The 22,420-nt window shown below is 37.7% G+C and overlaps 1 protein-coding gene across 1 annotated transcript in view; it reads left to right on the top strand.

Moving 5' to 3' along the window:
* The window catches only part of LOC122491791 (schwannomin-interacting protein 1), a 575,458-nt gene that overhangs the window by 7,021 nt on the left and 546,017 nt on the right, over positions 1–22,420 (top strand). The window contains exon 2 of the mRNA XM_043595021.1: positions 6,360–6,495. Coding sequence (XP_043450956.1) covers positions 6,360–6,495 — 136 coding nt within the window. The remainder of the gene's footprint in view (positions 1–6,359; positions 6,496–22,420) is intronic.

Genomic DNA, 22,420 nt, shown 5'->3' with positions numbered 1-22,420 from the left:
TAAGCACACCTCTTCATGAGGTAAAACTTTATCTTCTTTGAGGTCTGGGACCCAATGTTACGAAAACATATTTGTTGATCGCCTACTTACTATATTTCTAGAACTGTGGCGATATGGTGGACATGTGTATTCACTGCCATCAAGAGATTCACAATCTAGTGGAGGAAGAAGACTTGTTGGAAAAGAGTTGTCTGGATTAGCCTAATCTTCTTTTTGAACAGTTAATATCTTCCAGAGCTGCTGTTCTCTTTCATGGACTCCGTAGTCTCTGTGTGCTTTATTTCTAAAGTGCCTTCTTAATCTTCGTAAAGAGTGTTATAGAGGCAAGACCCAAGTTGCTCAAATTCCCATCTGTGAGGGAGTTAGGGGTTGCTGACTGTCAAGATGGTCATAGGTATTGGTGAAGGAACCTGCAGAAAGATCCAGAAGAACGTAGGTCCATGATGCTTTGGAAGTACCAACAAAATAGGAAGTACCAACAATCAAAGGAAGTCAGGAGTTACAAACTAGGAAGAAACTGGAATGGAGTGGAAGCAGGCTAGAGATACAGGCAAATGCTGTGGGGAACTTGCCTATTGCATGCAGCAGCCCGTTCCTGGCATTTGGGCAGGTTTGTATCAGGATACAGGGTTGAGGCAGACACCAAATAATGAAAACATGGTACATCTGTTAGGGTAGTTTTAAAACACACATAGAAAATTTAACTAACACTTGCTGAAGAGACTGTCTTTATTCCACTGGATATTCTTTCCTACTTTGTCAAAGATTAAACTGGACAGCTACATGCAGAAAAATGAACCTGAACCATTTTCTTACACCATACACAAAAATAAACTCAAAATGGATGAAAGACCTAAATGTAAGACAGGAAGACATCAAAATCCTTGAGGAGAAAGTGGACAAAAACCTCTTTGACCTTGGCTGTAGCAACTTCTTACTCAACGTGTCTCCAGAGGCGAGGGAAACAAAAGCAAAAATGAACTATTGGGATCTCATCAAAATAAAAAGCTTCTGCACAGTGCAGGAAATAATCAGCAAAACTAAAAGGCAACCGACAAAATGGGAGAAGATTTTTGCAAACAACATATCAGATAAAGGGTTAGTATCCAAAATCTGTAAAGAACTTATGAAACTCAATACCTAAAAACCATTCCAGTGAAGAAATGGGCAAAAGACATGAAAAGACACTTCTCTGAAGAAGACATCCAGATGGCCAACCGACACATGAAAAAATGCTCAACATCACTCATCATCAGGGAAATACCAATCAAAACCACAGTGAGATACCACCTCACACCTGTCAGAATGGCTAACATTAACAACTCAGGCAACAACAGATGTTGGTGAGGATGCAGAGAAAGATGAACCCTTTTGCATGGCTGGTGGGAATGCAAACTGGTGTAGCACTCTGGAGAACAGTATGGGGTTCCTCAAAAAACTAAAAATACAACTACCCTGCGACCAAGCAATTGCACTACTAGGTATTTATCCAAGGGATATAGATATGCTGTTTCAAAGGGGCACATGCACCCCCATGTTTATAGCAGCACTGTCAACAATAGCCAAAGTATGGAAAGAGCCCAAATGTCCATCGATGGATGAATGGATAAAGAAAATGTGGTATATATATACAATGGAGTGTTACTCAGCAATCAAAAAGAATGAAATCTTGCCATTTGCAACTATGTGGATGGAACTAGAGGGTATTATGCTAAGCAAAAATAGAGAAAAACAAGTATCATATAACTTCACTCATATGAGGGCTTTAAGAGACAAAACAGGTGAACATAAGAGAAGGGAAGCAAAAATAATATAAAAACAGGGAGGGGGACAAAAACATAAGAGACTCTTAAATATGGAGAACAAACAGAGGGTTGCTGAAGGGGTTGTGGGAGGCGGGATGGGCTAAATGGGTAAGGGGCATTAAGGAATCTACTCTTGAAATCATTGTTGCACTATATGCTAATTAACTTGGATATAAATTAAAAAAAAATTAACAGGCTTAAACAAATAGGGGTTCTACTTACCTACTCAAAGTCAGCATGTGACAAGCCAAACCCATCATCTTGCTCTCTTCTCCCTTTCTGCCTTTTGCTGAACCATGAAGTGGTAACACAATGTAATGGGGAGACAGGGGATCTGGTCCAAATGTTGTATCTGTCAGTTAGCTCCCATTTGTTCCCTGAAACTTGTCGAGGACTCCTGTTTGCAAGTAACAGATACTCAACTCAAAGTAACTTACGAATGAAAAAGAGATTATATTAGATCATCTAACAGAAACATCCAGGGGCTGATGTGCTTCAAGCAAGCTAGATACAGGGGATACAGGGAGTCAAGCATCGTCAGATATCTCTGTGCTCCTTTTCTGTAAGCTTTGCTCTACACATTTTGCTTTATTCTTGTGTGGGCTCTCCCAACATTGTTGGCCATGGGTTGGTGGGTCCCCAAAGAAAAATGAGGCTGAAACAAAGAAAAAAAAAGGAGAAATTAATGTTGGGCAAGCAAAACTACTACTATGTTAATAATAGCATCTTCCTTAAAGCCCACTTGTGGTTAGGATTGAATGGGAGAATACATGTAAAAGAGCTATATGTCATTAGATGTTATCTCCAAAGATATTCAGACTTGTGGCCTCTTTGATGGTGCCTTTTTTTCCCATCCCCAAATTCAGCCCTACTTGAGTCATAATGTATTTTGAAATTGTAAAAATTATTTGGTAACATTTAAGAACTAGTAACTTTCAAATAAAAACCCAGATTTCTGACTATCCTTGATAAGTAGTAAGTCCTGGCAACGATCAACTGTGTCAAGATGGGGTTCCCCCTCACAAGGAGCAGATACTGCCCAGTCTTCCCCCAGCCTAGCCCCAGGAGACGTCTGGGATCCTTTCCTGTCTTCACAGCCTGATGTCCTACCACTTTTCTCTAGGAACCTCCTGCCTTCTGCCTGGTACCCACACTTCAAGGCTTTGCCCAAAGACCTTTCCTCTTCCTTCCTACCAATCTAGATCCCATATATCCTGCAAGTCTAATTAAAGTACCAGGACTCCCTCAAATCTCCTCTAAGCATCCCAGCTCTCAGAGCTTTGTCTTTGAGATAAGGACATCTTCTATGTAAGGGCATCCAGTGACAACCAGGACTGCACAGGCTGTGAGTCCCAAAGTGCCTGTGAGTGCATGGGGGAGCCACTGGCACTGTAAAGCAGACAGGGATGCATATAGAGATGGCAGAGGTAGGCGATTATTCCTGAGATAGAAGATAAATAGGAATTGACCAAGCAAAAAAGTTATTGAAAAATTTATTTATCATCTACTTTGAAATAAACCTCTATATTTATAATTCAAAATATAGGAACACACAAAATGTGCTCCTTTACTGCAGCCAGCCTTTGAAGAATTATACTGATAGCACAGCTTAGTTTTAGAAGTAAAAATGTCAAGGTAGTTGGTGGTGTTCAGGGTTTACTCTGCAGCCTTAAAGGAGACTCGTGAGTAGGAATTGTGGTACAGCTATAATAAGAAGGATGAGAAGAGTGATTTCCCATGACTGATGGATGAGGGCTTCTACATTTTGTTTTAATTCCCTCTTATGGCAAAATAACATTTGGAGAGTTTATTTAGAGAACTAATATTAGAACAATTTAATCATCAAAGGTCTCATTGGTGTGGTCAAATGGGAGTAAATAGTGTGTGATGTAAACAGTTTCCTATGATTCAGGGAGTAATAACATGATTCCACATGTAAAAATATCCAGGGTCACAATTTAGATAATAGTGATGTAGCTGGCCTCTCATTTTTAACTTCTGAGTTAAAAAGGAAAAAAATATAGTATAATATACCTTCAACTAAGTAAAATTGTTTCCATGTATGTGGACAAGGATGGTGAGACAAATATTCAAAAATTAAATTAGATTTTTTATTAAGGAAGTGAGGAGGCTTATAGGAGTTTTTAATACATATTTTAAAAGTATTTAATCTCGACACATTCTCTGTCAACTAAAAGAGGATATCCATCCACTAGGAATAAAGGAATATTGTCTTCTTAAGGAACATTGTCTGACTTAAGGAAAACTGATATGTCACTTTCCAGATACCACAGAACTTGGAAGGGAAAGCGGATGGTTTAAGTGCAAATTCACCTTTGCAGATCTCACATCCCTTTGCCCAGCATTATTTGGTTCTTTAAAGGTGTCACACTGCCCCCTAGTGTTCAACAAACTACAATATAATATCTCAAATGGCTGCTACAGTTTTTTTCTATATTTCTAAATAATCAAGATGGTGATGAGAGAGAGTCAGAGAGAGAGAGGAATGTCTCGAATATAAATTTGTGGGTATTCTATGGCTTATCATTTCATATTTTTAAAATAGCCTATAAAAATATCATATCTTTTAAGCCCTTAATGGGCAGGTTTATGGACTTTAGGTGCCTTCAAATGGCAGAACTTGTTGGCAGGACTCTGGGAGACCCCAAGCACTTCAGATGATGTAGAAATTATTAACAGTTTCCAAAAGTATGCTACTCCCTAATAAAATGGGCCCCTGAAGAAGCAACAGGACTACATAACCCTTGCAGAACTTTCTCTGAGATTCTGTTTAAAATCCTTAAATAAGTAAGTAAGTAAGTTAAGTAACTAAGTAAGTAATTAAGTATTTTGAGCAAGCATTGTGTAATAAAACAGTAACCACATATAACCCAAGGCAGGGCCATATCCTGCTTTAATAGGGTCTGAAGTGTATACATAATTTAGAGGATACTTACAAAAACCCTGAAAGATATCTACTTTTGCAGTTTTATGCAAACCATGAAGAAATGCTCACAGGGTCTTAGAAGAAACTTCCGGCCCATGAGGGCTCCTGAAACTTATGTTTCATAGCTTTGGGGGATCTTGGCCTCTTATTTCAAGATATTGTTTAGCTGCAACTTCTGGATTTTACTTTGAGCATTATAATTTAGAGCCTTAATAAATTAGGGAACATATACAAATTCAATAGCGTGGTCACATTTTTGTGTCCTTTCTATCCTCTGGCTACTGAGAATTAATGGTCTTTGAACCATTCTAGTCAAGTGAAAATAAATCAGTTTGTTTACACAGAAACAACTTTAACCGCTTTATGTGTGGGAAGAATTACAGAAGATCATACTTCTAGAAGTCTAGAAGAGATAGTAATGGAATTAGTACATCTATTTAAAACTATCTTAAACGGCTGAATCTTGACAATTGGTCTTCATGTTAGGCATTATAATTCCCAGAAGAGGATGGCTTGTGTTCACTGATCACCTATGTAAAACTACATGTTAATCTCAAAGATTAGAAACCAGTCCAAGTGGAAACAAATTACTTAGCTTTCATAAAGAAGAGTTTTCTGTTACCCAAAGCAGAAGATGACTTGGTTTTGATACTAATCACAGGAAATAAAAAGCTTTCTTAAAGGGTAAAATCTCAAATAGCTACCTAATCATGTGTTAATTTTTTGAGTAGTATGTAACATTTTCAGATATTCTGTCTTCTCTATTTTTTTTTAACGTTTATTTTTGAGAGACACAGAGAGTGTAAGCAGGAGAGGGGCAGAGAGAGAGGGAGACACAGAATCCAAAGCAGGCTCCAGGCTCTGAGTTGTCAGCACAGAGCCTGACACGGGGCTCAAACTCACCAACTGTGAGATCGTGACCTGAGCCGAAGTCAGACCCTCAACCAACTGAGCTACCCAGATGCCCCATATCCATTTCTTTATTTACTTATTATATACCATCTGTTTCCTTCCACAGTATGTAAAAATGCATGACCCAGGGCTTTTGACTGTCTTGTCCCAGAACCGGGCCACTGCATTTGGCCATGTAGACTACACTGTGTAACACGGGATTCCCTTCATTTTGAGGTCTGTGTGAATGGCACCCCCTAGGGCTACATTGCAGTCACTGTCCAGAGCCTAGGGCTGACCTTGGCACAGAAGAGTCTCTCAAGAATGCTGTGTTAGTGAACGAGTAAGAGATATGTCAGCTTATTTATTATTCTCATTTGAAATATAGGATGAGAAATTGAAAGATTTTGGGTCCCATAAATCAAAGCACATTTATACATGCAAACTAGTTTCACTTCGATGACTTTTTTTTTTTTTTTGCTAAGATTTTTTTGACTAAGCCTGAGAGACTGATTTAGCTTAGTCAAGTCTGTGAATGTCAAACCAGTAAAATAGAGAAACAGTACAGGTCTTCTGATTTTCTGTTACATTCTATGTGTTACATTTTCCCTGTCTCCAAAGCCAATTCCTTCAGACTCCTTGTGCTTTTCTGAGTCTGTGGGCTGTGACCAGGGAATGACAGTGCATGTGCTTTTATTTATTTATTTTTTCCCCAGCATTCAGAGAGCCTGGCGTGAGTACCTGCAGAGGCAGGACCCTCTGGAGAAGAGGAGCCCGTCCCCATCCTCTGTGTCCTCAGAGAAGCTGAGCAGCTCTGTCAGCATGAACACCTTCTCAGACAGCAGCACACCCGTGAGTGTCATGTTTCCTTTTTATGGCCTGACTGGCCAATCATTTGATCGCCAGGTCTTTGATTCCAAGAAAGGAATCTCAAGATGTGAGCAGGTGGTTCATTGATAGGAGGATCTACATTGTTTATTTGCTATATTTGAACCCATGGTGAGGGTGTTGTCATCTCAGAATGAAGACATGATTCATAAGCACAAAGTGTAACTTCATCAAGTCTGAGAGAAATCAGTTGCATTTGACCTCAACCTAAACTTACTCATACGTGTGTTTGCATTCCTCTGTTGCCAAGAATATCTTTTTCCTTTTCTTTTTAACAGAAGGGGAACCTCTGTGTTCTGGTAGAGGTTCTGTGTACCTCTGTGCTTCTGGTAGAGTTTTGTGGTGCTAATATGATAGAAGAGTAGCTTGGTTATAAGGATTATAGAGAGATGTTTTACAGGAAGAATTGAAAGGGGTCACAAACTCAGGGGTTGCAATTCAAATGCCTACAGGGGCCATGTGGCTGATGTGGACGAGGTTGTCACTGGCTACTGAAGAGCACAGGCCTCACCTAAAGGGGTAGCCCCACTTGACTCCTGGATGTGCTGCCATGTGGGGATGCTGGACAGACATTGCCAAATGTGGTTTCTTCTTTCAAGGGATGCCAGAAATTCAAACTTTTTAATGTTGGCAACTAGTAAGAGAATTTAAAATGTAACTAGATCCTGCCTGCAAATCACAATTGTCCCAGAGGCCAGCTGTTTAAGAACCCCAGGTACAGGGTTTAGGAATGGAAACATCTGCTGAAAGTCTTAACAGCAACAACAACAACAACAACAGACAGACCAAAAAAACATCCCAAATGTGGTAGTAAATAACTGATCAGGCAACTGTAATGCAGAGTTTTGTGGATGTGGCCCTTGTGATCATTATGACAGCCCCTGGAATACACAGAAAGAAGTTAGGAAGAGAAATGAAGTAACTATACAAGTATATTACTAAAAAAAAATATTTCTTGACTACTTTGTAATCATGTTTATTCAGTGGTAAAAAGGCTTCCCAGCGGCCAAAATAATGCATTCACATTGGGATCAAGCAAAGGTTGCTTTGACATATTTTCAGATGATTATGTTGCATGTTCTTTAATATACGGTTTTATCTAGTTATGGATTCTAAAGGCGAGCAGCAAGTTGAGTTTGTAGCTGTGCAAAAAACAGTGGCAGAAGGTCTGTTTTTAGCAGACAGTAGAAAGCAAATAGTGAATCTGTACCTTTTTAAAGCAATTTTTAGAGGGAATGAATTGTCTTAACTGGTGTCATTGTCACGAGAGGGCGCTGATGAGCCACACTGGAAAATGTTTAAGTAAAGTGTGTGTTTATCTCATTGTTTGCAAGTCAAAAATAATATGAAAATTGAGTGTTTAGGATGCTTTTGCTGTCAACAACAATAGAACTAATTTAATAGAAATTAAATGACTGAAGATTTGATCTGAATGATGAAAACTAAATATCAGAAATCATTCTGCCTCTGAGTTAAAAGGTTTGCATTTACTGCCTTTGTACTTTCTGCTAGTCCCAGTTCCTGAGAGTATCACCCATTGCTGTGTCCAGTGTCACCTGATGGCTTTAGTATTGCTTTAGGGTGGTTAACCTTTTGACTTTATTGAAATTCTGAAATAATCTATTTTTGTTTTACATTTACCCTGCCACGCCACTTACATCCTAGCACCTTAAGAATCTTTGCACATAAATGCACATTCTTCCCTCATGGGTCATCACATAAATGTGATGTGAAATATCTTTTGCACAGCTTTGCTAACAGTTCTACCTTATTTAATTTACCCTGGCCTCCAGGTCCCCTGATGTTTCTTAGTAGAGCAGATTTCCTCTCTCAAATGTCCCCAGCAATTTTGTTTCCTGTAAAGTGTCTCAGAATGAATTGGGAGTGGCATCCTGCTCCACCACCATATCATCGTGTCTTATCTCTGTGCTCCTGGGACAAGGATAACTCTCTTCATTGTGTGGAAGTCTGGTTCATTCCCGATTGGCTAAATGTTTTGTGAGAATCAAAACATTTTCAAAAAACATTATCGGAATTAGCTTCAGAAAGCAAACAGACCCTGCCCAGAGTTCCAGTAGAGGTTATTGATTATAACAACTGTGGCATTGATAGTGGTGGTGGCATGACACTAAATATGCAAAATAAAATATGCAAATATAAGTTGTTGGGACACTTCCAAGTGTCTAGTTTGTCAGGCAGATAAAATTTCCAATTCATAATTCTTTAAAACTTCATGCTTAGTTGTTTGGACTGGTATGTCTAGCTAGGGTCTTATTTCCCACGATCATCACTTTGCTGGGACCTCTTTCAGAAGATTCATTCGTACATTTTTTGATGGTCATAACCCTATGAAAGGAAAGTGACCGTGCTCCACCTTGATCAGCTTACCAGACCCACTGGGTTCATATATACTCTCAGGGAGTTCCAAATAGGAAGACTTGGTTTTACTACTCTTTACTGAGTAGACCTCAAGTTTATGGAGGGGATAAGGATGAGTGAGCTCTGGACCACTTTGGCTAAGCCTGTCATAAAGAGATGAGCTTCCTCTAATAACCAATGAGTCCATTTGGAATTTTAGGGGTAAAAGCCTTCAGTCCAAGTCAAATGCTCTCAAGGAGATATCTCCCTGGCAGATTTTCTGGGACCCTGACTCCTTCCAGATACCTCCAGCTTGCTGAACTTAGCCCTCTTTGGGCTTGATCTCTCACTATTGCTGCCTAGACCATTGTATGTCTTCGTGAATTTGATCAGCTGCCTGTCTTGTCCTAAGTGCTAACCCTCTACTGTCCTCCAGCACAGCCTCAATTGGAGGCCAGTCTGCCCTTGTCTAACCTGTGGGCCTTTCCAGCTGCTCTGCCTGCCCCATGTCTATAATAACTGCAGTTACTGCCCACAATAGTTGTCTGCCCCAGGCAGGTGCTGCATGGGAAGCCAGCAACCTGATCAGGGTGAATCCCTGTGCTGAGCTGAGAATGATTCTCTTGTATGCTTTTGCTCTGTTTTGGCTAAGCATAATGGTTAATATAGTTCTTAGAATATTTCTGCTCTAAAATATATAAGAACAATAATATTTCAGTATGAGCTTTCAAAATCATCATCTTTTTTTTTTAAATTTTTTTTTCAACGTTTATTTATTTTTGCGACAGAGAGAGACAGAGCATGAACGGGGGAGGGACAGAGAGAGAGGGAGACACAGAATCAGAAACAGGCTCCAGGCTCCGAGCCATCAGCCCAAGAGCCCGACGCGGGGCTCAAACTCACGGACCGCGAGATCGTGACCTGGCTGAATTCGGACGCTTAACCGACTGCACCACCCAGGCGCCCCAAAATCATCATCTTAATAAGAGCTGAGCACTTGTTATTTGACAGGCACCTTGCTAATGCTTTCCATAGATTATTTCATTTAACCCTTTCAATGACCATAGGAAGGAGGTGCTATTATTATCTCCATTTTACAGATGACGAAAATGAGACCTAAAGGGATAACTAATTTGCCTTGAGTTACTCATTGGGCTGAAGCCGTCATGCTTCACTAGTCTACAATATTGTACCACTTGAAAATAAGCCTGAATTTAGACATGGTCAAGCAGAGGAAGAAATAATCAGTGCATCAATGCATTTCTAAGACTATTCTACAATTTAGTAGGTATAAACTCTGAATGAAATAATTGAGGAGCGCCTGGGTGGCTCATTTGGTTAAGCTTCCGAGTCTTGATTTTGGCTCAGGTCATGATCTCACGGTTCATGGGATCAACCTTGTGCCTGGCTCTGCACTGACAGCATAAAGCTTGCTTGGGATTCTCTTTCTCTCTCTCTGCCCTTCTTCCGCTTGTGTGTGTGCTCGCTCTCTCTCTCTCTGTCTCTCGCTCTCAAAAATAAATAAACTAAAAACAGGAAATGAAAAAATAATCCTCATTTCATTTTATAAATTGCCTCATTCAGTGCTCTTTGCTTAAAACCTCAAGCCTCAGCTGCTCAATGCCAAATTAAAGAGCAACATGAGGGAAGATATATTAAGTTATGTTAGCAATTTGCATATTAAATGTCCTTATCCCACACTGTATCATGAGGTAACAGAAAAAATTGTTTTAGAAATAGCAATTTTGAGCAGCAAGTTATTGGGAAGTGGAGCTGATGAGTATAAAAATGAGAAAAAAAGAACTTTTTGTCATAAAAAATATTAGTTATTGCATAGAAGACAACAGTAGAAAATGATTTGTGTATTTTATGAACCAATTTCATATTACTTATTCTTTTAGTTCCCAGCTTTGAAAAATCTGTAATTTGTCTAATAGAATATCATGTAAAGAAACTGTAGAATGGTACATTCTAAATGACTTGATAACCTTTTCACAAGTCATTAGCATACCCCTCGGATAAACCCAGAAATATTTTTGGATTGTTTGGAGACATTTTCAGTCCTGTTTGGTTCATTCTGCCTGGATCTTCCTTCCTGGCCACGCCTGCTTGCTTCCATTGGTTCCTGTGTTACTATGGTGTGGCCTATAGGGGGCTCTGTGGCTCATGGAATGAGGCCCTGGCTTACTTAGTAAGGGAACATAACTAAATAGCAGCTCTGCCATAGTTTTTTTTGAGTCTAAGATGTACCACTTGAGAAACGATTCTTCATCTGCAAACTGGAAATAACACCCACCTTAGAGATGGGTTGGTATCGCTGTGAAGGTTAATTGGCATTACCTATGTAAAACATAGCACAGAGCCTGGGACCCTGAAATCTCTTGATAAATGTCAGTGGATTCTGATTCTGCTCTTGAAAACACTCTATGTGTTCAAAACACTGCAAAACTTGTGAACGGCAGGAGTGGAAATGTTAACTTCATTCCCATTCAGGGGCACAGCTCCTGCTTCTGATTCACCAAGTGAATCCATGAGAATTATATATGTGTTTTTTTTCCTCTAGGATTGGAACTGTACATTACAGAAGTAATACATCAAGCATTTGTTTCAGTGTTGCTTCTTTTAAAGATTAATATTCAAGGTCCAAAGTTAAAACTGGGTTGAAAGTTGTTTTGCTTCTCAGTGATTAGGCCTCTCCTGAGAGACCACACCCATGTACACAATAAAAGCCAGCCTAGGTCACTCTCCTCCCTTCAGATTTGGGAAAAAAGAAACGGAATCTGCAGGATGTTGGGGTGAATGGGTTACTTGGCCTCACTTCTCAGACAGGTCAATGCAAAGGCACCCTTCCAGCCACAAGGAACTCTAGCCACACAGCCTTACTTCACTCCTGGTGAGGAAGAATTACAGTTCTGAGCAGGTTCAAAGATTAGTGTGGTCTGGGCCAGCTAAAGACCCCATTACTTCATTTGTCCTGAAGAGAAGTCCATGGAGCCCTCCTATGTTTGGGGCTGCTGGGGTTGCCCTAGATTTTAGCAAGAGTAGCTGGAAGAGTTAGCAACAGGCAGCCAGGTGACCTGTCACACCTGCCCAAGTATGCTACCAAAGGCCAGTCCTGCTTCTGCCTGCCAAACATGACCTGTACAGCTACATTCAAACTGCTTTATTACCCTCAAGCTTTATTGCCCATTTTGATATTTACAACTTCCAGGCTTTAAATATATCAGGAACAATCTTGTGACTAAAAGGATAAAGTCTTCTTAGAAAGTCACACTTGTTTTGGGGGGAACCCATACTCTAAAGGAGGATTTCTGGGGACGTCTTCCAGTATAGTCTTGAAAGCTGCGAAATGATAGAGAATGTAAGCCTTGTGCTACTTAATAATTTACTAACCTAGATTTTCCAGGTCAGGGACAAGTTACAATATTATGCCCAGCTGTTGTTATAAACTTAAGCCCATGAGTTTTAATGTTCAGTACTCAAACTCTATCTCCCACCCAGCCTCTCAGACCCCCAAAATAGCACAAATTATAAGTCTATTCATCCCAAAATTTTGGTTCAGTGAATATAAGAATCATATGTAAAAAGAGACTTCTTGGTACTTGCATAAAAGTAGATCTGGTTCTCTTTTCATCAAACCAGAGTCTTAGAGAACAATTTTTTTTTCTCAAAGCTTTAGAAATTGCATTATATAATATATGACCATATGTGACAGTTTGAATGAATATATTTTTATAAATTTTTTAAATGTTTATTCAGTTTTGAGAGACAGAGTGTGAGTGGGAGAGGGGCAGAGAGACAGAGGGAGACACAGAATCTGAAGCAGGCTTCAGGTTTTGAGCTGTCAGCATAGAGCCCGATACAGAGCTCGAACTCACGGACTGCAAGAATGTGACCTGAGCTGAAGTTGGCCGCTTAACCAACTGAGCCACTCAGGTGCCCCAAATAAATTTTATATAAAGATATTTATCTTTATGCCAAAACACTCCTTTATATATCTTTGAATATTGGTTGATATTATAGATTCTTTTTCTCAAATTATCCTTTTTTTTAATGTTTATTTATTCTGAGAGAGAGAGACAGTGCGAGTGGGGGAGGGACAGAGAGATAGGAAGAGAGAGAATCCCAAGCAGGCCTTGCACTACAGCACAGTTACAGAGCTCATCTTATAAACCGCAAGATCAAGACCTGAGCCTAAAGTAAGAGTTGGACGCTTAACCTACCGAGCCACCCAGGTGTCCCACAAATTATCCTTTTAATAATGATTTGAGGACATTTTTCTTAATAGGTTTAAAAGTAAGCATGTTGTTTCAGTTTGGGGATCAATTTTTTTTAAAGGACTACTAATAGCAATCATTTTCTGGGTTCCAAATGATATACAAAATGACAGTTCATTGTTTGATAACTGACTCATCCATAGCAATATAATAAGTCCTCCTAGATGCATTGAGCATTTTACTTTTGATAAAGAGAGTCGAGAAGGAACTTGTTTCCTTTGTACTTTACCTCAAGTCCAGTCTCAGCATTTGTCCTCACATAGATCCTGTCCGTATTCTACAGCTTTGGTGAGATACAGTGTCAAATCCCCTTGTTAGACCCAGAGTGTACTCTTTGTTATAAAAATCCAATTTTAGTATTACAAATCAGTGTTTCACTCATTGGGTGAGTATGAAAGATGCTTTAGGATCCAAGGAGAAGTTGAATGTGATAGAACTAGAGTGAGATCTATTATTGTGTTCCTTTTATTCTGGAAGCTCTTTGGCCTAAGGCTCTTTCAGACTTCCTTTCTTTTTGTAAGTAAGACATCATTGGGGATGGGGTAGTTATTCATATCCCTGGATTAGGTCTACATCATCCGTTCACTTATTCAACAAATATCTGAGTGCCTGTGTGCTGGGCCTTTGCTGAGCCCTGGAGACACAATCACCCAAATACACACAACCCCTGCTCTTGCAGAATTTACATAATTCCTCAGTCATGGTTGGCAACTCTTCTCACAGATGCACTGGTAACTTATAGGAGATAATAACATTTTATTGATTAGTTGTATAGAAGGTTGAGGTATTATTATTAATAAAAATCTGCTGAAATATCTTCTAGAGCAGAATTTCCCATGATGTGGTGCCTGGAATATTAGTTTTATAGGATATTGATGGATGTTAATTGGAGGAAGGGTGAAATAAACCCATTTATTTACTTCAGGACCTCTTAGAGCCTTTGTAAGCTAATACACATTTTGAATTTGCAGGAGGGTAGGGTACTGTTTTTCATGTTTTCCAAACTTCTGTGACCATGAAACCCAATAAGAGTCACATCTTATTTAACTATTAATCCATGGAACACTCCATAAACACTGTTCTCGAATTAGTGCTTATTGAAGAAAAATTCCAAGAGCTGGAGTTTCTAACTGGCTCAATAATAAAATTAATATGAGTTGAACAATGCATTTTGAGAACTTCCAATGAAATTTTTACACTCCTTTTTATAGGCCTTTATCATAGAATTGTATTATGCAAATGCAAATATTATTAAGTTACTTCACATGTAAAACTGGTTACATTAACTGGCTGGCAGGGTTTAAATAAAAAGGACGAGTGTCAGAAGATGTAGTTTTAGGGAGCCAATAAATAACTCCTTTTCCCTTCTTGATTTGGAAACTTATTTTGAAAGGCAAGAGATTTAGGAAGAGTGATACCAAAATCTCATCTTTACTTACTTGGATTTGAGGGTGTAACTGACTTATGGCACCATTGAGCTGACCTTTGTAGGGAAACTTACCAATCATGGGAAGCACTGAAAACTGTCAGACTCACCCCACAGATCTTGCACAGGGAGGTGGATCCCATAGAAAAATGGAGAGAGAATGATCCTGGGCTACCCAGTCCCTTTGGCCAATCCTCCAATCAGGCCTACCTTTCTACCTTCATGGAGAGGATTGTGGTGTGGAAGTCAGAGGCTAGGAATATTTAGGAAAGTGCTTCCTCATGGAAACCTGAGGACATGAGAAGAAGGACCCCTCCCAACATTGGATGCTTCATGTAGCAACAATTTGGCCTTTTATTATGATAAATATCAAATTTTTTTTTTGCCTATTGTGATTTTTTTTAAAGATTGTGTACATTGTACTATATCAATTATTGCAATGTTTTCCAAATAAGAATTACTTTGGGAACTTCTAAAAAATATAGATTTCAGAACCACAGCAAATATGTTGCATCAGAATATCTGAGAAGGGTCCTGAGATTCTGTATTAAAAAAAAAAATGTTCCAGGCAATCCTCCAAGTAATATTTTTTTAAAGTATAAAAAGCACTATGTTATAGGAATTGCAAAAAAAAAAAAAAAAACATTTTATTTAGTAAACTTACATGACCAGAACATCCAGGTGATTAATATTTCTTCCAATTTTTATTTCAATCATGGAGAGGATTATAGCATGGCATCAATACACTTGGGGAGGTGTTGAAGCAAATTTTTCCTGATCTGATACCAAAACAATCAGTATTGTTTTAATGGAATTTTCCCAGTGGCATTAGTTGTGTAGAAAATTCTGTTTTCTCTTCCTCAGTGTACTGTGCTCTTCAAGGAAGGTTTCTATTGTTTGATCCATTTGGGTTTTTATTAAAAGGCGATACATTCAATAAACTGATTAGATTAGTTTCAGAGTACTCTTCACATTATGAAGATTATTTAGTTGGCATAAAGGGGGATCCAATGACTTAACTATTAGCTGACAGGAATGTCAACTATGACTGAAAATCCTAAAATGTGTGATGTGTGACTACATAGTTGAGAAAGAGAAAAGAAATACATCACCTAAAGTGGAAATGGGCATTTCTCATTATTACACATTTTTAAAAATAATATGTATATATACCATCACCAGTTACATATACGGGTTATAGTTAAAATTTTAATTGTTACTTTATTCAGAGTTGAAAAAGATCTAAAAGTAATAAGTTAAAGTTTCCTGCCAACATTTGAAAATGTACTCAGATCCTTTCAGGTAGTGAAAGGATTTTATGTCTTTGAAACATCTTTAAAGTTTAGTTGCATAAAATGGTATCAGAAGTTGAAGACAGTTGAATTAATTTTTATTTTGCCATTTTCATGGATTTATTTTAAGAAGAATAATTTTTTTAACTTGCTAAAAATTCTGAAAAGTGTTTTAGGGGTAAATTCTGTGTCTCTACAGTTTGTCTAGCTCCCGTAACAGCGCCTTCTTCACTATATTTGCCATGAGTTAATTACAATTATTCATTTCCTAAAGTGGCTGCAGAAGCTGATTTTACCTTAAACAGACACGCTGCTTCACATGTAAGCAATAAATTGATTTTCTCTTCATGCCAGTATTTTGATAGGGTTATGGATATTGATAGAAGACCATGCTATTGAATGCAAGTAGATTTTCAAGAAAATCACTATGCCAAACACTTCACTAGAAGGACTTCATCTACATACAGCAGCAACTGTGACCTGCTTTAGAGATGACATCATTGGGTGTCATGTGGCTCTTTATACGTTTCAGCCTCAGAAAGAGATAATCTGTGAAAGCCACAAGAGCCTGATTTCTGCTGTGATAATCTTCAGCAGACAGAAGCTAAGGCTACAGTGAGGCATATCTATTTACATAGTGTGTGCAGTGCCTTGTCGAATTCTGAGCTTTATTTCATTTTACTATTTTTTATCAAAAAGTAGATGCAATGATAGGATTAAGTGAATTGGATGCTTTGGACTAATGGGAGCTTGTTTTCTGCATTAAGATCAAGAACTTTTCGGAATCCTCTGTTCTCTGGGTAGCCTTGTATTCTGTGTGTGTGTGTGTGTGTGTGTGTGTGTGTGTGTGTGTTTTCAATTTGAAGAACACTGAAGAAAATCAGCAAACTTCATCTCCCAAAGAGCTCTCTCTCTTTTTTGTCAATACTTGAAGATTTCTGCGCCAAAATCTTCTTTGAGCTGTCTGAGCATCATGATTGATAACTGAAGGGCAAAGCATCTCCTTTGTAGTATGTGTTACAGAAATTCTTCAGATAACTTTACTTGCTAACACAGGCGACTCTTTATGGATTTCTTTCAAAACCAGTTCGAATAAATAACTCTTCCCTCTCAAATGGGCAACGGTAGCTCGTCAGCACCATGGAGAGGTCTGGACAGAGTGGGACAACGTGGGACTGTGACCAGGGCAAGCAATCTGACAGTGTAAGTTTCCCAAATATGTCATCTATTTTATGTGTATTATATTTTTCATACATAGAAAGGAAACTCTGAAGTCTAATTGAGCTAGGCTACTGTAAAAAGTGGTGACCTTTATTGCCTTTCAAATTCAATATTAACCACTTAAAGATATTGTATTAGGAAGTGTTAATATATTAATTTGAAAAAGTTACTTTCTCATCGCAACAGTTGGTATGTGAATGGCGCTTTGAATTTTGAGAATCTAAGTTTTTGTTTTAATTTACCGTAAATTAATTGCATTGCAGTTGGAGAAAACAATTGCTTTGGAAATAGCATTTCTTTATACACATTTAAATAATTCCAACTTTGCAGTTTGTTGCCATTTGTAAAAACAAGGCTCTTTTTGAAAAGTAGTTTCTGATTTGTGTTTAGAAGGGCAGTTTTAATTTTTTAAATTGCAGCTCATATTTCTGTTACCAAAAAGAGCAAATGTTCAGGTATTCTAATATTGGGACACATAGGGGACATTTAATAACTTATGAAAAATTTAAATTTACAGGATAAAATATATACAGTAAAAGCCTATAGTAGGTGGAAAGGACAGATGCTTTTATAAAATGACTAAAGATAGGGCACTAAAGACATACTTTTAGGCATCATTGGAAATATTTTATTAGTTTCAAATAGTCTAATTTAACTGTTCAAACCAGAAATGTAAAAAATGGTTTATTCAAAAACATCTTTAAATATCCTCCTTAAAACTGTCAAAGGTGTTAGTTCTATGATATGATATCACATAACCAATGAAGAAAAGATACTTCAAACTGCTACCAAGAATGATCCCAATAGATATTTTGATGAACTATTCAAATTTGTCTAAGAGAACATAGTGTCATAAAAAAGTAATATAACAAATAATTATCTTTTCTCAGGTCAGTTAAGCGAGGTTTGGAACATTTATTTATAATGAACCATTTATTTTAAAGTCTACTAAAACTATCTTTTTATATTATTGTAATATGGAATTTATTTCCCTCAATAGTTCTTCTCATGTAAAAACCAGTAGTAAATGTAATTTACTTCGCTAAAACCCTACTTCAAATATAACTAATTCTTTTGTTATAGATAATTTCCAAGTGAATTTGTTGTTGCTTCTTAACTCATTAGTAATTTGGCATTTGGTTTTTGGATAAATTACATTTACATTTTGACAGTGTAAGATTTTGGAGGATGTGACTTAATTTTAAATTAAGGAGATCTTGTTATACTTTTTTGCCTGCTTGGCTTAATAGATCCACTGATGATTTCTTTAATTAGTGTCAATATTTAAAAGAAACCACTTTTTGAAGGGAATGAAATGTAGATTTATGATTCCAGTTCTTTTAGTTTCATTTCCCCAAATTTTATAATCCTGCTTTGATTTTTACAGATGAATAAGGAGTGCCTTTCATACTATCAAAATACTGTTGAGTGCACCTCTGTGATTTTAAAACTTTATTTCTTTATGATAAACTGCATTCATTTTCTGCTGGTAGTGGACTTTGGACAGATCGTTCTGGCTGATTATACTGCAACATTCTAATTTAGAGGATTTGAGCTCATATCACAAAACACATCTGTTTTATATCCTCAAATGGGGGGGGGGGAATGTACCTGATTCAGAAATTTATTCTCTGCAATCTTTGTCTCAGTATTTGTCTCTCAAGGATGTCGTTCAATTCTGATATTGTCAGAAGTGTAGCATTTTATATTTCGTTTTGCACACATTTTAGTGATGTATTTATAATAACAGCTATCTAGCATTATCCATTTTGTAGTTGAGATATGGTTGTCTGTGTATTTATTTAACCAAAAATTGTTGCTGTATGATACACCACAAACATGTTTTGGCTTCCGCTTTGATAGCCTTTCAATCATTGTTGAAATAGCATAAGTCATCTGAACAATAGAAATATATTTAGAGCTATTTAGACTGTGAATCGTTCACATTTCTTTCTTTCTTCTTCTTCTTCTTCTTCTTTTTCTTGTTTATAACATTCTGGTGGTAGCAGATGTGTGTGAACAATCTTAAATTTAGTTGAGTGACATTTTTGTTTTCTTGCCAATGCAAAAATATGCTCATGGATCTCTTTTTCATGGTCCACCCACCATTGCAAAGGCTTGATAACCTTTGATTAAAAAGGATTTAAGGGCATATTTACTTAGTTGAAACCACCCTAGTTAGGATGCTCTTCAGGGTGGCTGAATATAGGGAGAGCTGATTGGCAGGTGTGGTTCTTACAGCTATTTTCAACCTATTTTTGGAACTAAGAAAGTCAAGTTGGTTTTGGAAATTGTTCTTACATTCCAGGTAGTCACAGACTCATTTCTGTTGCCTCAGTTTCCATCACAGCTTCCAATCAGAAGCACCTCTTCTAGCTAGAGTCCCATCAGGACCAGTTTCAGTAGGGGAGAGACTGAAAGTGGAATGTGTTGTAAGAAAATCCCAAAGGGTAGTTTCTTAGAGGGAAATAGGGATTCTTGAGATTATTTTAGTGAAGCAGGACCCTAATTGGTTCCAAATGGATTCTGGGTTTTAGTAAATTTCTAGAATTATGGATAGGGTGATATCAGGTGCCCAAGGGCAGTTCTTCAGCTTCCTGGAGAATCACTCTGAGTTGATGCTTCTGCATAGGGATTTCCATCAAATGATTTTTGTTTTTAGTTATCATATTTTACCATCAAGTGTTCCTTCACTCTCCCAATTTTACTCACAAGACACATTCTTACGTTATAGTACATGTTGGGCCTAAGTAGATATGACCTAACTGATGTGAAATTTATATTAAATATTACTATAAACTGTAGGGGTAATCTGAACTGTTTCAGAGAACTGAAGGAGCTTAGAGACTTTCTAAGGAAGCTATCCAAGTATCTGAAAGAACAGAAATATCCTCCAAAGAGAAATAAGTCTGAATACCATGCATTTCTCATTTTAACTAGTCTTTTAAATCCCAGCACCTCTAAATGAATCTGGCTCCCTCCCATCAGTAAACTCAAACCAGAGCACAGAAAACACAACCGCCTACCTGGGCAGCCAGTTACCTAGGATGAATTCAGGTCATTTTAATCCTGCCTAATTTGTTGTGTGCTCTTAATTTTCATCTTACTTGTATCTTTGGCATCATCTCATTGGCACTTCGGCACTCAACACACTACATTTCATGGTGCCTGACATCAATAATAAGACCCATCTTGGTGGAAAACCCATCTTGAATTCAACATTCTGCAGTGATCTCAATAGCGTATTTCTCCAGGATGCTGTTTCGGTGCTTGGTCTCTGACCCCTGTGCACCACAGTGGCAGGAAAGAAAGATTTCTCCACCTAGGTCTTCATTTTGGGTGCATTGGAACTAATGGAATTATACTGGGCTGATCATAGTTTTGGCATAGAGAGCAGGTCTATTGATAATCCATGATATGGTATCTATATATTTTAATAATTGCTCAAAGATAGACTCAGCCTAACAATTTGAATTAGAAAAGAATATCAAACTTCAGTGCCTTAGAGCAAGTCATACAAATTTACAAATTTTAAGTTTTATTTGAATTACTGGGAATATTAATAAAGGCATTGTATCTGGACTTCAGTATGACTTTGAAGTTTTTTTTTCCTGATACCTTTGAGAAGATAAAAAACTGTGGATGAAATAATTATACAAATTGGTACATGTTTTCTGGTTAAGTAGCCTTATCAAAATAGTGTTAACTAATGATTAGAGTTAGCCTAGAGATAAGTCTCCAGTGGTGTGTAATAAGTTTCTGTTATTTTTATCAACGATTTTAAACATTATTTGTTTTCCTACCTCTCATTTCATAGTTGAAATTTCATTCAGGAGAGGAGAAACAGCTTGTCAAAGGTCAGATAGTTGATCAGCTACAAAGTTAGGGAATTTCTATGGGGTATGTGGCCTCAAAGGACCCCCAATGCTAAGCAATCAGTGACAGTTTTAAGGAGAATTTTTTTAATTCAAAATAAGTACAACTTATGGGGCATCTGAGTGGCTCAGTTGGTTAAGTGTCGGACTTTGGCTCAAGTCATGATCTTAACATTCGTGAGTTTGAGCCTGTGTCAGGCTCTGTGCTGACAGCTCAGAGCCTGGAGCCTGCTTCGAATTCTGTGTCTCACTCTCTTTCTGCCCCTCCCCCACTTGCACTCTGTGTGGCTCTCTGTCTCAAAAGTAAATAAACATTAAAAAATAATTTCAAAAATATTTAAATAAACACAACTTTATAAACTATCGAGCTGTCCTTCAGTGGTGTAAGCTTTCTTATAAAGCAGTGAGCTTCTCATTATCAGAAATATGTATGCACAGACTAGATATTCTACATCAGAGATGATGTAGACTGAGACCCTGTGTGTGTGTATGTGTGTGTGTGTGTGTGTGTCTGTCTGTCTGTCTGTCTATCTAGTAGTTGGACTAATTGATCTCTAAGATCTCTTTCAACTTGAACATGGAAAGAGGACATTAGTGCAATGTTGTCTCCTTAAAATAGAGAATGAGAATAATGTCTTCATTCAACAAACATTTATTGGGTACATACTCAAGGCATTGTATGATTCTAAGAACTGATATGATTACCAAAATATGACTGATCCCCATGAGAAACTTTTCATTTGAGAACGAGTAAGAAAGAGGAAAATTAAGAAATGAATTAAGATAGAGGATGGGGAAAAAATCACCCAGGAGGAAGGGTAAAATGCATTATTTGAATCTATTTGGGAAGGGAAAACTAGGTTAAAATGGAAAAAGAAGAATCAGAGTTATAATTTATCTCTTAATTATCTGTAGCATGGAGATACTTCAATGTATTAAAAAGAAACAAAGATTTTAGATTTGTTGATCTCATAAATTCTACAATTCTATTCAGGATCATCAAATCTTTAATGAACCTTTTTGCTTGCATCCTTTCAACTTGTATAGCTGTAGCTGCAAATCTACCTTTAGAGATTCTATCCCAACTGTCATCTGTTTTTTTTCCTAATTGAGAGAAATTCCAAATCTGTAGACCATCAGTTCAAGGACTCAACATCTTTTATCCTACCTCTCATTTGATAATTAATACAATAACAGCCTTTCCTTTGGTTCTGCTCTGATTTTGAATTTTTTCTTGACCAACTGGGTTTTTACCATACATAGTATGTTTAGGCTATGCAGCAACAAATAGATCTCCAAAAGTATAATAGCTCAAACACAGTAGTAGTTTATTTCTTGATTAGGTATCAATACTGGACTGGTGAGCAGGTCAGTGGGGCAATCCTTCTTCATATAGTCATTTAGAGAACACAGGATGTTGGGGGTTCCACCATCTTCAAC

Source organism: Prionailurus bengalensis, chromosome C2, assembly GCF_016509475.1.
Source record: "Prionailurus bengalensis isolate Pbe53 chromosome C2, Fcat_Pben_1.1_paternal_pri, whole genome shotgun sequence".
Classification (NCBI taxonomy): Eukaryota; Metazoa; Chordata; class Mammalia; order Carnivora; family Felidae; genus Prionailurus; species Prionailurus bengalensis.
The sequence above is the reverse complement of the archived record's forward strand: the minus strand, read 5'-3'. Positions and strand labels throughout refer to the sequence as shown.